At 42.1% G+C, this 13,355-nt stretch overlaps 1 protein-coding gene across 1 annotated transcript in view; it reads right to left on the minus strand.

The window, feature by feature from the left end:
- Positions 1 to 13,355, minus strand: part of MIPEP (mitochondrial intermediate peptidase) — a 110,384-nt gene that overhangs the window by 38,797 nt on the left and 58,232 nt on the right. Inside the window, exon 14 of the mRNA XM_053312457.1 lies at positions 12,395 to 12,504. Coding sequence (XP_053168432.1) covers positions 12,395 to 12,504 — 110 coding nt within the window. The remainder of the gene's footprint in view (positions 1 to 12,394; positions 12,505 to 13,355) is intronic.

Genomic DNA, 13,355 nt, shown 5'->3' on the forward strand with positions numbered 1-13,355 from the left:
CCATTCTTAAGCCATTGCCAGGTCTTGGTGATGTCTGATTTTCCACTTATATTGTGTAAATATTGACCATGCAGGGGCTTATTTCTCCATTTTTCTGCTCGGTTCTTGACTTGCTCTTTCTTGTAGGCCTGTTTTGTTTCATTGGTGTTGAATAGTTTCGCGTTCTTGACCATTTGAAGTGCATCTTCTTCACTGTCCCTTATATATTCTTCAAGGCCTCTTTTCTCCTCCTCTACTGTTTGATGGACTTGCAGCATTCCTCTTCCACCAGAGCTACGAGGGAGGTAGAGCCTATCTACATCACTGCAGGGGTGCAGAGCATGATTGATGGTCATGATCTTCCTGGTCTTACGATCTAGCGTCTCTAGCTCTGCCTGGGTCCAGTCTATTATTCCTGCAGTGTATCTAATAACAGGTATAGCCCAGGTGTTTATGGCTTGTATGATGTTCCCGCCATTGAGTTTGGACTTGAGGATTTTTCTGACTCTCCTGATGTATTCACTTCCAATTTTTCTTTTAACTTCAGTGTGTGCGATGTTATCAGCCTGGAGAATGCCCAAGTATTTGTAAGGTTCTTTCTCTTCCAGGTTCTTGATGTTGCTTCCATTGGGCAGTTCTATTCCTTCTGTTTTTCTTATTTTCCCTCTGTTCATTATTAATGCAGCACACTTGTCTAGTCCAAACTCCATTGCTATATCGCTACTGAATATACGGACAGTGTTTAGCAGTGATTCGATTTCTGACTGGGACTTTCCATACAACTTCAGATGGTCCATGTACAGCAGATGGTTGATTTTACTGGATGTTTTAGATGTTTGGTATCCGAGGCTTGTTTTGTTTAGTATTTGTGAAAGTGGGAGAACTCTGCTTCCTGGCTTTATTTTATTATTATTATTATTATTTTACACAGTCAGACAGGTGTTATTGACTGGTTTGTTTTATCCAGACATCGAGTCCTTCCCAATGACCTGGGATGCCAGAATTTTATTGTCAATGTTGTTGCTGTTGTTATAATAATAATAATTATTATTATTATTATTATTTTACATTTCTATCCTGCTCTTCCTCCAAGGAGCCCAGAGCGATGTACTACATACTTAAGTTTCTCTTTCACAATAACCCTGTGAAGTAGGTTAGGCTGAGAGAGAAGTGACTGGCCCAGAGTCACCCAGCTAGTTTCGTGGCTGAATGGGGATTTGAACTCGGGTCTCCCCGGTCCTAGTCCAGCACTCTAACCACAACACCACACTGGCAGACAGGTGTTATTGACTGGTTTGTTTTATCCAGACATCGAGTCCTTCCCAAGGACCTGGGATGGCTGAATTTAATTATCAATATTGTTGCTGTTATTATTATAGATGTCATTGCAGAATATAGACTGTTCCCAGTAAAGTTGCTTTTTGTAATTGGCTGATGGTGATTTCTGTGGCCCCTATGGTGCTGAGGTGCTTTTTTCAAGGTGTTTTGGAATTGCACCTCAATACCATAGGGGCCACAAATGATGATAATAATAACAACAAGTATTATTGTTATTATTTCTGAAGATAGGGATTGTCTTCATTGGGAAAGCAGCTTCAGGTTCTCTTTGGAAACAATCTTTGCATCAACATAATTCTTGGGAGCAAATAGTTCACTTTTAGACAGAAAACCATACCCTCCTCAAAATAAGTATTCAAGTAAGCTATTCCAGACACTCATATAAAAGCTTCTTTTTAAGACAGGAAAAACACTTCTTATCTATGAGAAGTAGAAGACAACATATTCAACAAAACCAATATTTCATTTTTTGTATGTTTACATAAAAATTATGTGAAGCTGGTGTATTAGGAATTTGGAGACATGCTACCAGAAACACACAGCTTATTGACATCAGGATACTGAATACATTTCATTTCACTTTATGGGTGTGTGTGTGAACTGAACTTCAGGCTACCATTTTCAGTGGAAAACCCATTGTTCTGATAACTACACATAGTAAGAACTAGTGGTTCTAGTGAGAACTAATAAGCCCACTTTCCTTTCACTGTCTCTACATCTGGACTAAATTTGGTGCAAATCGAGGCCAAGTTAGATCTCTTGCACCTCAAATGTTCATGTGTCTGCCATCTTGGATCGGGGTGGATGTCATCATTACAAACTACACCACTGAGGTGTTCCTGTGTGTCACTCACTACAGCTGTTCTAAATTTGGTTCAAATAAGTTAGGCAGTCCTCAAGTTAGTGCACTTGTTCCTCAAACGTTTTTGCATCCACCATCTTGGATCAAGGTGGGTGACACCATCACAAACTACACCATTGGGGCATCCCTATGTATCCATTCGGGCATCCCTATGTATCCATTCAGCTGTAGAAAATTTGATTCAAATCGGTTAGACTGTCCACAAGTGCACTTGTGCCTCAAAAGTTTACATGTCCACTATCTTGAATTTGGGTGGATGACGTCACAATCTTCTCTGTTGAGGTTTCCCTATGTGTCCCTAGAGCTATAGCAAATTTGGTTTAAATCAGTTAAGCGGTTCAGAAGTTAGTTCACTTGCACCTCAGAAGTTTATGCCTCCGCCATGTTTAATCAGGGTGGATGACATCATCACAAACTACACCACTGAGGTATCCCTGTGTGTCACTCTCTACAACTGTGTGTAATTTGGTTCAAATCAGTTAGACAGTCCACAAGTTAGCCCATTTGCGCCTCAAATGTTCACACATCCACCAACTTGGTTTGGGGTAGATGACATCATCACAAACTGTGCCATTGAGGTGTCCCTATGTGTCCCTACAGCTGCAGCAAATTTGGTTCAAATCGGTTAAGCGGTTAGCCCACTTGCACCTCAGAAGTTTACGCATCCGGCATCTTGAATCGGTGTGGATTACATCATCACAAGCTAGGCAATTGAGGTGTCCATATTTGTCACTCACTGCAATGGTATCCAATTTGGTTCAAATAGGTTAGGCAGTCCACAAATTAGCCTGCTTGTGCCTCAGATGCTCATGCAGCTGCCATCTTGAATTGGAGTGAATGACATCATCACACACCACGTCATTAGGGTATCCCTATGTGTCCCTACAGCTGTAGCAAATATGATTCAAAATGCTTAAGCAGTTCACAAGTTGCGCCTCAAAAGTTTATGTGTCTGCCATCTTGGATTGGGGTGGATGACATCATCACAAACTATGCCACTGAGGTGTCTCTACAACTGTACCTGATTAGGTTCATATTGGTCCAGGCACTGTGAAGTTGATGTGGGTGGAGGGGGGGACACATGGACGGACACACACACAGAATGCCGGGTGATCTCATAAGCCTACTGGAAAGTAGGCTAAAAATGGGTCTTCCACTGAAAATACGTCTTCCTCTGTGTGACCAAAGCCTCCAAAATAGAGCACACATGTCTGGCATTACAAAGAACTCTGAAATCATTCCTAAAAATTTACAGTTGATGAATTGAAGCACTTAAGGATTGTTGTATAAAGATTTACAAAAAGCTGATTGCATAGCAACATGTTCAGATTCTAGTAATTATCATTAAAACAAAAACTGGCTGACTTCCTGATCAATGCAGCACTTGGGCAACAAAGGAAGCATGTGTGGAGCTGCTGCATTCCACACTACAGAAGTGTGGCCTCAAGTGGGGGCCCTCCCACAATTTTTGCCACTCTCTACTCCCCTTTGATGTGCTCTATGTCACCCAAAAATATGTCCCCACAGCCAAAAACCAAGTAAGCGTCCCAACGGCTTTACTGTGGAATGCAACCGCTGCAATTATTACCAGAGTGCTGCATTAGTCCTAATGTCAGCCACTATATTGATGTTAGTAGAACAAATGCAATTGTATGGAATCACTCAGAAAAACATTATTCATTAACTGGACTGATTCTAGAAATGGATAAGAAATGCTCATAAGCTGAACGGTTACTTCACAGTAGTAGGCTAGACAAGATCTATAATTTTCCCATCCAGAAAATAGCAGTATAGTTTGAACATCTAAGAATGCAAAGCTGTAATTTTCAATATCATCATTTGACCACCAGACATTTATTCTACATTACAGTAAGATTGCTATTTCAAGATTTATCCCCCCAAACACAGATGCTCTGATTAGAATGATTTTTAAACTATAACAGCAGCTTTCCCTGGTGTGAATAAAGTGCCCTCCCACCAAAAAAAACAACCCCTGAGAAGATATAAACATAAACATGAAACACAGACACAAATGCTAGACCACACACAGGCCTAATCAGCTCTATGTGGACTCAAGGCTTTCCTCTTCTATATGAAAGGTATGTAAATTTGAAAACATAACTTACTCTCTCAGGCAGGTAATTACTAGTTTGCCAGCTAATCCTTTATTTCTCTGGGTTCTGCAGCTGTAGCCTACAATGGTTCAGGTGGCATGTGTTACTTACAAGCGGGAGAGGAAGAAGGGCCAGCCAAGAGGTTCAGGGAACAGTGTGCTGTTACATCCTGGCCTGTAATCCAAGCCAGACTGCAGCACAACAAAATTACATCACACAAGATGGCAAAGTAGGTGAGGTGATGTATAGTTGTCACTAGCCAACCACGACGGTTCCATTCCTGGAAACCTTTGTGGCTGGCAAATTCGTGGTAGATGAGCCATTGGTTTCAATGGTAAACAGGGGGTTAGGGGAATCATGGCTGCGAAGTGACTGAAGTGATTGAAAACAAGGTAAAAAATAGAAAGACTCAACCCCTGACCCCCGGAAATGTCCCCTTGACTCCCAGAAATGGCCCCCTACAGTGTTCCCTCTAAGGCATGCACACGTGCATGCACTCACAGGTTGTGGTTTTTTTAATGTCCGCTCAGTTAATTTTAGAGCCCGCTCAGATTGAATCAGGAAGGCCCTACCCTGAATGCATGTGCGTGCACACTGCCTTGATACTGCCTCCCAGAACAAACTTCATTCCGCACACAGATGAAAAATATCAGAGAACACTGACCCCCAAAATCAGCCCAAAAAACACCTCCAATTTTTTTAAAAAAAATTGCCAAACCACGGATACTCAAGTTGCGGCTGGCAAGGGCAGTGACAATTTCCCAGTCACAGATACTCAAATCCCTGATTGGGAAAACTGCGATGGGCAAGAGATGAGTGTATTTGATGGAGTCCTCCAACTGTAGGAGGCAGAAGGTGGTCTTGCCATTATTAGTGTGATAAGCGATGGTTAGACTGTCATGGTGCAGGTCCTACTGAGTATCCACTGCCTCTGGCCAGTGTCTCTTTGCCCCTTTCCCATCTTGCAGTAGCTCCAGTTCTGATCTCGAGTACAAATGTATAAATCAAGACTGCTGGGATAAGAAGGTTAAGTAATCAGTGCGAAGCTTGAATATGAATCTTCATGCCTATATAACTTATGACTAAGCTTGAATATGAATCTTCATGCCTATATAACTTATGACTAAGCTTGAATATGAATCTTCATGCCTATATAACTGATGACTATCATCACAGATGGCTATAAAAGTGTGTTGTGTTTTAAACTTCTGTAAATTGCATACATGTGTTTTTGGTGGCATACAAATGTGTTAAATAAAATAAAGTAGATTAGGTCTCTTCAGTAACTATTAGTCACAACAGTTAAATAGAACATCCATGTTCAGAGGCATTATACCTATGAATGCCAGATGCTGGCGACAAGCAACAGGATCTGTTGCTTTAGGGTCTGCTTATAATATAGCTTACCAGAGCCACCTGACTCTACACAGCCTAATCTATGATCATTTACTCAAGATGGCTTGAATGGAGCTTGCCCCACCTCCTTCCCCCTCATAGCCAATCAAGGGTGGATGTGATGCAATGAGGTTTTCCCTTTTCCTGGCAGCACAGTGCATTGTGGAAAGGTTCTCCCAGTTTTCAAGCGGACTCCTCTCCCTGTCCCAAGCTCGCTGCTGTGGCACTCGTCTGGGAGCGGTGGTTGCAGAGCCCAAAGCAGGCTCTGCTCATCTGTCCTATATGGGGTAAGGATTCTTCCCAGCCCCAAACCACCCCATTCTGATTGTGTGGAAGCGCCCCTTATGTTCTAATGCTCCTTCTTCCCAGCTAAAACCCACTACGGTCAATTTAAGATGCTTTCCATTTGCACACTTTTCTGCATTACAAAATACAGACACTGAGATTCTTGGCAGCAGTGTGTGGATTTATTTTGCAGGACGGCGGCCAAATTAGCTCTCCCAGGATAGCTTTAATTTTTCACAGTTTTATATTTTGGCTGTTTCAAATCACATCAAAAAGAAAGCAAGCCTCTGAGTTGTCAGCTGGCATCCTGTTTAAAACAGAATGAAATAGCAGGATCCTGCTAACTGGTATTTTGGTAAACCACAATGCCACAAATCCTCACTGGAATGGAAATCCAGGTTTGCACTGGAACATATAGCAGGGAATTATTTGTTGTCATAGGAATGAACAACACAAATAACTGTGTACCTCCATGGAACACTGTTGGGAGTAGGGGAGCAGCAGAATTCCAGGAGCTGCGAGTCAACATCTACCTCCTTCCTGGAAAGAGCCCTCAGGGACTCTATCGTCTTTGGGATGGAACTCTGGCTCCATCCAGCCCAGCCTACTGAGCATATTTTCCAAGAGTTGCCACAGCAGCTGATGCTGGAGGGGCAAAAAGAGTATTCCAGGAGCTGTGAATTAGCATCTGCTTGCCTCCTAAGCAGAGCTGTAGCCTCTACTTCTACCACCACCACCACATTTGAGACTGAGCTCTTGTGGTTGTGAGCCCCTTGAGGACAGACAACTAACTTTTAGAGGCTACAGGGCAGTATAGAAATCGAATAAATAATAATAAATAATAATAATAATATAAGCCACTTTGAGCCTATGGAATACAGCAGGATATCATATAAATAAGTAAGTCCAACACACACAGCCTAGCTAAAACACTCACTGTAGCTATTTTTCACTCAGAGTGATTTCCCCTCCACATGAAGATTTTCTCCATGCAGGAAACATGTTATGTATGAAGCTATCCTTAGGCTGTGTATATGCATAAAGTCAAAGAATTTCCTGAAAGGCCGGCCTTCTACAAATATCCTTCCCTTCTCTCACAAGAGTACATAAACATGAGTACACATTCAACTTACTTAAACTGATGTTTGTGCAGAAGAAAACTAGGTTCTAGCTGAAGTATGCCTGTTATTCGAGATCAAAACCCATTTATGGGGATTTAAGTCCCACTGCCAGCTGAAACTGACCTCTCATAAAAACAGAACATGGGATCAAACAATGGCATTGATTAGAACAATCACTACTTTGCTGGAGGTTTTCAAACAAACTGGGCAGTCATCAGTTAGGGATGCTGTTCCTGAACTAAACAGAGGGTTTAACTAGAAGATCTCTAAGGCACCTTCCAACTCTATCAGTCTATGAATCTGAGCACAGGTACAGCCCTCTCAAATACAAGGTACAATAGAATACAATAGGATGTATTCTACTGCACAGTTTTATATTTTTAAAAGCTTTTTGCTTATATTCTGTATATATAGCAATATACAGCTACTAGCTTTACCCACACAGAGCATCTACACGCTAGTACTGTATTGCTTTCCTTGCCCGCCCCCCCCGCCCCGGCCACAGCCCCTGATGTACTGCTCAGCATCATCAATTTCTTATACACACAGTTTTCGATCTCTTGATTTGCTGATACAATAGTTCGCGAGTCAAATGATCTTACTTGTGAGAGTCCTACATAAAATTGACCATGACTAAAAACTGGAGGAAGGAGATGTCCTCAAACAACCCGTGAGGCGTCGAAGCCTGTCCTTTCAGTTAACACCTGACATGACCCAACATTGCTCCATGTCCTCAAACTTTCACGCAATCTGAAGGCTTTCTTTCTTTTTCTTTCCCCACCATCTTTCTCTATCGCTCTCCCTTTCCCTCCTTTCTCTTCCTCTCTCCTCCCATCTCTCTTCCCCTGCCTTGTTTGTTTCTCTCTCTCTCCTCCCCTCCCTTCTTTTTCTATCTCTCCTCCTCTCTCTCTTCCCCTTATTCTCCTCCCCCTCCCTCCCCCCTCCCCTCCTGGATTCTCTTCTCCCCTACATCCTACAGCAAGCACTTCTCTCCCCCTTCCCCCCCGGGGGGGGGCTTCAGCCACCCCTGGCCTTTCCACTGCGCCCCCAACAGCAGGAACAGGGAGCCCACTTCAGCACCCAGAGCAACAGCTCCAGCAATGGCAGCCTTCTCCAACCAGGTTCGGGCACTTCTTCTCCCTTTGGAGTGGGAGTCCTCCACCTCCAGCCTCTGCTGACCCTCTTCGGCTGTGTTTCCCTGCCAGCGCCAGCAAGCGGGTGAGCTGCCGTCGAGGCGCCCTTTTGCGAGGCCACATTACCTCTGGAGTGCAGTACCAAGAGGAAAGCGGCTGCTTGCAGCGCACGGGGGGGTTGCTCTGAGAGCCTCCCCTGGACAAAGGGAGCCACCACGGCCACTGCTGGGAGCAGCCTTACCTCGAGGAGGGAGCGGAGGGGTGAGCGGGGTGTGGGTCCTTTTTTGAAGGGCTGCATTGAATGAGGCAGCCGCCTTGCTCTGTTCTGCTCCGCCCCTGCTCTGTCACCCGGCCCACTTCCTCCTCAGGCACCTCTAGAGTTCCACGCATGCGCATACCATGAATCGCTTAAGCATTATATATAGACAGATATATAGATATACAACAAATTACAGAAAAGAAAAAGAGTTTGGTGGCATACCTTCTTAAAAATTGATTATACGTTTTAAATAAATGAAAAATAAGAATATGAAGTCTATTGTTCAAATATTCAGTAAAAGAAAAGAAACACATTTAGCACAAGAGAGAAAAACAGCAGTTTCAGGCTTGAGGACTGATCCTACATTACAGCTCATCCTGACTTCCCTTCAAGGCTGATTTTGTTGCCTCCTGGTACATAAACAGACTAGAGACATTTAAATAGTGGGACATGCAGTGCCAGGGCTCCTGATTTTTGGACTAAAAAGAAACTTGGTTCAGATTTAAAAAACTTTTTATGTTTTTCAGATAAATAAAGTCAACAAAAAGTAATAAAAACTCTCCTTGAATTTATTTTTCCCATTTAAGCTTATATCTATACATGCTATGAACCCAGTTTCATAAGGCTAGATAGCAGGCCTGGAGAAACATCACAGATGCCTAGGTGACAGAAGCCCTATTCATAGATTACATTCTGCATGCATACAGGTATCTGTACACAAGTGGACGTTCTTTGTGAATTACTGTATATGTTCATTCTAACAGTGTATCTTGCTTGCAGGCCTTGAAGAAATGGATTGAAATTACAAAGAAGCAGATTTAGGCTAGACATTAGGAAGAATTTCCTAACTGTAAATTATTCAACAGTAACCCAATCTGCCTCGTGCAATGTTGGCATTTACTTCGCTGGAGGTTTTCAGAGGCTGGGCAGTCATCTGTTATAGGGATGTGCACAGAACCGTGGAGCTGCGGTCCAGCACTGGGGTGCGGGTCCCTTTAAGGGTGAGGGGAAGGTGTACCTACCCCTCCCTCCACTTGTCCTCCGCTGGCGTGCGTCTGTTTAGCAAGCATTTGGGGCGGCAGGATACCTCCCTGCCACCCCTTACCCTTCTGGCAGCAAAAGGCGGAGGGAGGGGTAGGTAACCCTCCCCCCGCCCTTAAATGGACCCCCACCCCAGCGCCCAAACCGCCGAACCACCCCAAGGCCGGCCCGGTCCGGAGGCCTGAGAATGGCCTCCGGACCGGTCCGAGCACATCACTAATCTATTAGAGATGCTGTTCCTCCACTGAATAGAGGGTTGGACTAGAAGACTTTCCAACTCTATGATTCTATGAATCTGAGTACAGGTACAGACCCTCTCAAATGCAGAGTACAGACAGGATATGTATTACTGTACATGAGTACACAAATTGTACCTGTAAACAAATTTGCACATGTATGCACTCCACACAAATATGCACTCCGCACAAATATGCACACAAATATGCACTCCGCACTGAACATAACATTTGAATATGGCTAGAATTATCTTTGAAAAATCAGATATTTAGAAGTCTGGGATCTTTCCACTCCTGGTAAACAGTGTCCCAATTTTGTTAATATTATTATTTTGTTAATATTATTAGATTATATTTTTACAAGTGACTATAAACATTTTTAGATTGAGTTTTAATATAACCTGGAAGCATTTTACAAGATATTGAAAAACCAATCCAAAATTAATTTAAAAAACACAGAGTAAGAATATTCATGGAAACCACTGGGGAGCAGTTATTCCTGCCTTATTTTTAGGAACATAGGAAGCTGCCTTTTACTGAGCCAGACCACTGGTCCATCTAGCCAGTGTTGTCCACACTGACCAGCAGCAGTTCTTCAGAGCTTTAGACATGGATCTATCTAAGCTCAATTGGAGATGAGGGATGTGCATGAAATTTGATTTGTGCCTGAATCAAATCACCCCTGATTTGTTTTGTGTCTGAATCTGTCCCCCCAAATCACCCCACATTCGATCTGGATTTGATTTGATTCGGATTGATTTGGACCATTTATAAAGGTCCTAGGACACCAAATTTGGGTGGTGGGTAGGTCTCCATGGGTGCCACCTACAATCCAAATTTCAAGGCAGTGGGGCACTTGGTTGATTTTTAATGGGGTGTTGTTGTTTTTTAGTTTTTACTGAATTTGTATATTTCTGCCACAGGAAATAATGGGGATTTGAACCCACCATATCCTAACCCTAACATGGATTCCCAGCTTTAATTTTTCAAAAAGCTAAGCTCTAGACCTTGTAGAAGAGTTATGGAATAAAATGTGCCGTCACTATTTTACAAGTGTTTGGATTCTTTGGTGTATAATAACTTTTCCTCATAATGAATCCCTGTGGGGATTCATTATATGCCTTCATTTCTTCTGTTCATTTTGACTGTCATTGGACAGTGCCAACTGTCAACTGCCATGTGCCAACTACACCCACACACCTGGCAAGACAGTGGGGTACTCAGTTTATCTTTTATGAATATCTTTTACGTGTTTAGATTCTTTGATGACTAATAACCTTTCCTCATAATGAATCCCTATGAGGATTCATTATATGCCTTCATTTCTTCTGTTCATTTTGACTGTCAATGGACAGTGCCAACTGTCGACTGCCATGTGTCAACAACACCCCCCCCCACACACACACACAAACACACACACACTGGGGTACTCAATTTATTTTTTAGGAATTTTTGAAGTCTTTAGATTCTTTGGTGACTTCATTACACACCTTCATTTCTTCTGTTCATTTTTACCCCACTACTTTGTGGTGGGTAATTAGTGGCATCTCATGTGCCAACTACCCCCCAACCCACTGCGTATTCATTTTATATTTTAGGAATTTTTGAGGTGTTTAGACTCTTTGGTGTGTAATGAATCCTCATAGAGATTCATTATGGGGAAAGGTTATTAGACACCAAAGAGTCTAAACACTTGAAAAAATTCCTAGAACATAAACTGAGTATACTCCACTACCATGCAGGTGGGAGGGGGGTGTAGCTGGCACATGGCAGATGGGTTGGCACTGTCCAAAGACAGTCAAAATAAAAAGTCGAAATGAGGTGTGTAATAAATCCTCATAGGGATTCATTATGAGGAAAAGTTATTAGACACCAAAAAATCCACACCTGAAAAATAGTGACCACACATTTTGCTCTATAACTCAATTTCTAAAAGGGTTAGAGCTTAGTTTTTTTGGGTTTTTTTTAAATGAAAGATGGGAATCTGGGGGAAATAAAAAGAGGAATCCAAATCTCGAAGCGACTCAAATCGAATCTGGCAGGATTCGATTTGGACCCGAATCCAGCCAATGGACCACAGGGGCGATTTTATGTCTCCAGATCACCCAAATCAGCTAGATTCGGGTACAAATCGATTTGTACCCAAATTGATTCGCATATCCCTACTGGAGATGCCAAGGATTAAACTTGGGACTTTCTTAATGCAAGCCATGTGGTCTGAAACTCAGCTGTGGTCCCTCCCCTTTTTTATCAACAGGGCACTGCATATTATTTCATATCAAGATCAAACTACTATAAAGCATGGAGTATTCTGAATTCTCACTGCTGTCACTGGGATTCTTAGGTTTCTGGAGAATTCTATAAACACATTCAACAGCTGAAACAGTTATTTCTAAAGGCTGACACACTCACTCTCTGTCTCTCTCTTTCTCACTCACACACACACACAACAGCACCAACCACTTATTTCGTCTCTGTATAATTGACTATGTCTTATTGTTCAGCTTATCAAAGGCAAAAAAATATTTCTTTGCATTGCACAGGACTAATTATTTTTTCTAAAAAAATAAAAAAAGTGGGGTGGGGGGTTAGTTTACAATTAACCTGCTTTTCACTTATGTTCATCCCTACCTGTCCTGTTTGAAAGTGCCTTGCAAATTGGTTCACCACTCGATAATCATTTGCAAAGTACTCCATCAAGATAGAGGGAACTTCAGCAAAATCAGTAGAACATCTTGTTCCTGTAGAAGATAAAGCAGTAGCATTAACTTGTGGGGAGGAAACTGTAACGTCTACATAAATTTTCCTGTGTTCCCCAAAACTTCTCTTCATTTTTCATTTGCACTTTTGATGAACTGTGAGAAATCATTCATTAAGTAAATATTACATTTCTATAAAGTTATTGTACATATTGGCAGAAAAACTGAATTATAATCCTGTGTGTTTTACTGCAAATCACAAAGTAAAACACAATATTTGAACAGCTGGGTGAGGCACCTTTTAAAGCTGTGGATCACACCCTTTATAAACTTAAGACAGGCTGCAGCCAATCTGGCCCTACATTAAACACCAATTCTTTAATTGTCTTAACTCTATACCAAATTACAATAAACATCTTAAACTATGCTTGAGAATTTAATCCCATTTACAAATATTACCGTCCTCATCTGTCTGACAAGCTCACACAATTATGGTTCATATGTGCTTTCTTTTATTGTTCAAAATATCAGTCATTTGAAGAGCAGGGCTTTTTCTCGGTGGGGTGGTGGCGGTGGCAACTACTTCATAATGAGCAATGATGAAATAATTCCTAACCTCATTCTTTAAATCTAATCTCTCTTCCCTCATGACTTGTGCACTTCCAGTCTTTCCAAATGATTTTGAGAAACAAACATGTAATTGTTACTATTTGTTCAATGGAGTCTAGCCTTTCCTCAAAGAAGTGCTTCTGTTTTAGAAATTTTGCATTTTCTTGGCACTCAGAATGCAATATATTACCACTCTGATAATCCAATTTCTGCCTAAGCATCAGGGTGGTATGTGGATCACATCTGCGTAAGTGTCACGAACATCTACTGAACAGGGCCAGGTG

This window comes from Hemicordylus capensis, chromosome 3 (genome assembly GCF_027244095.1).
Source record: "Hemicordylus capensis ecotype Gifberg chromosome 3, rHemCap1.1.pri, whole genome shotgun sequence".
NCBI classification, from domain to species: Eukaryota; Metazoa; Chordata; class Lepidosauria; order Squamata; family Cordylidae; genus Hemicordylus; species Hemicordylus capensis.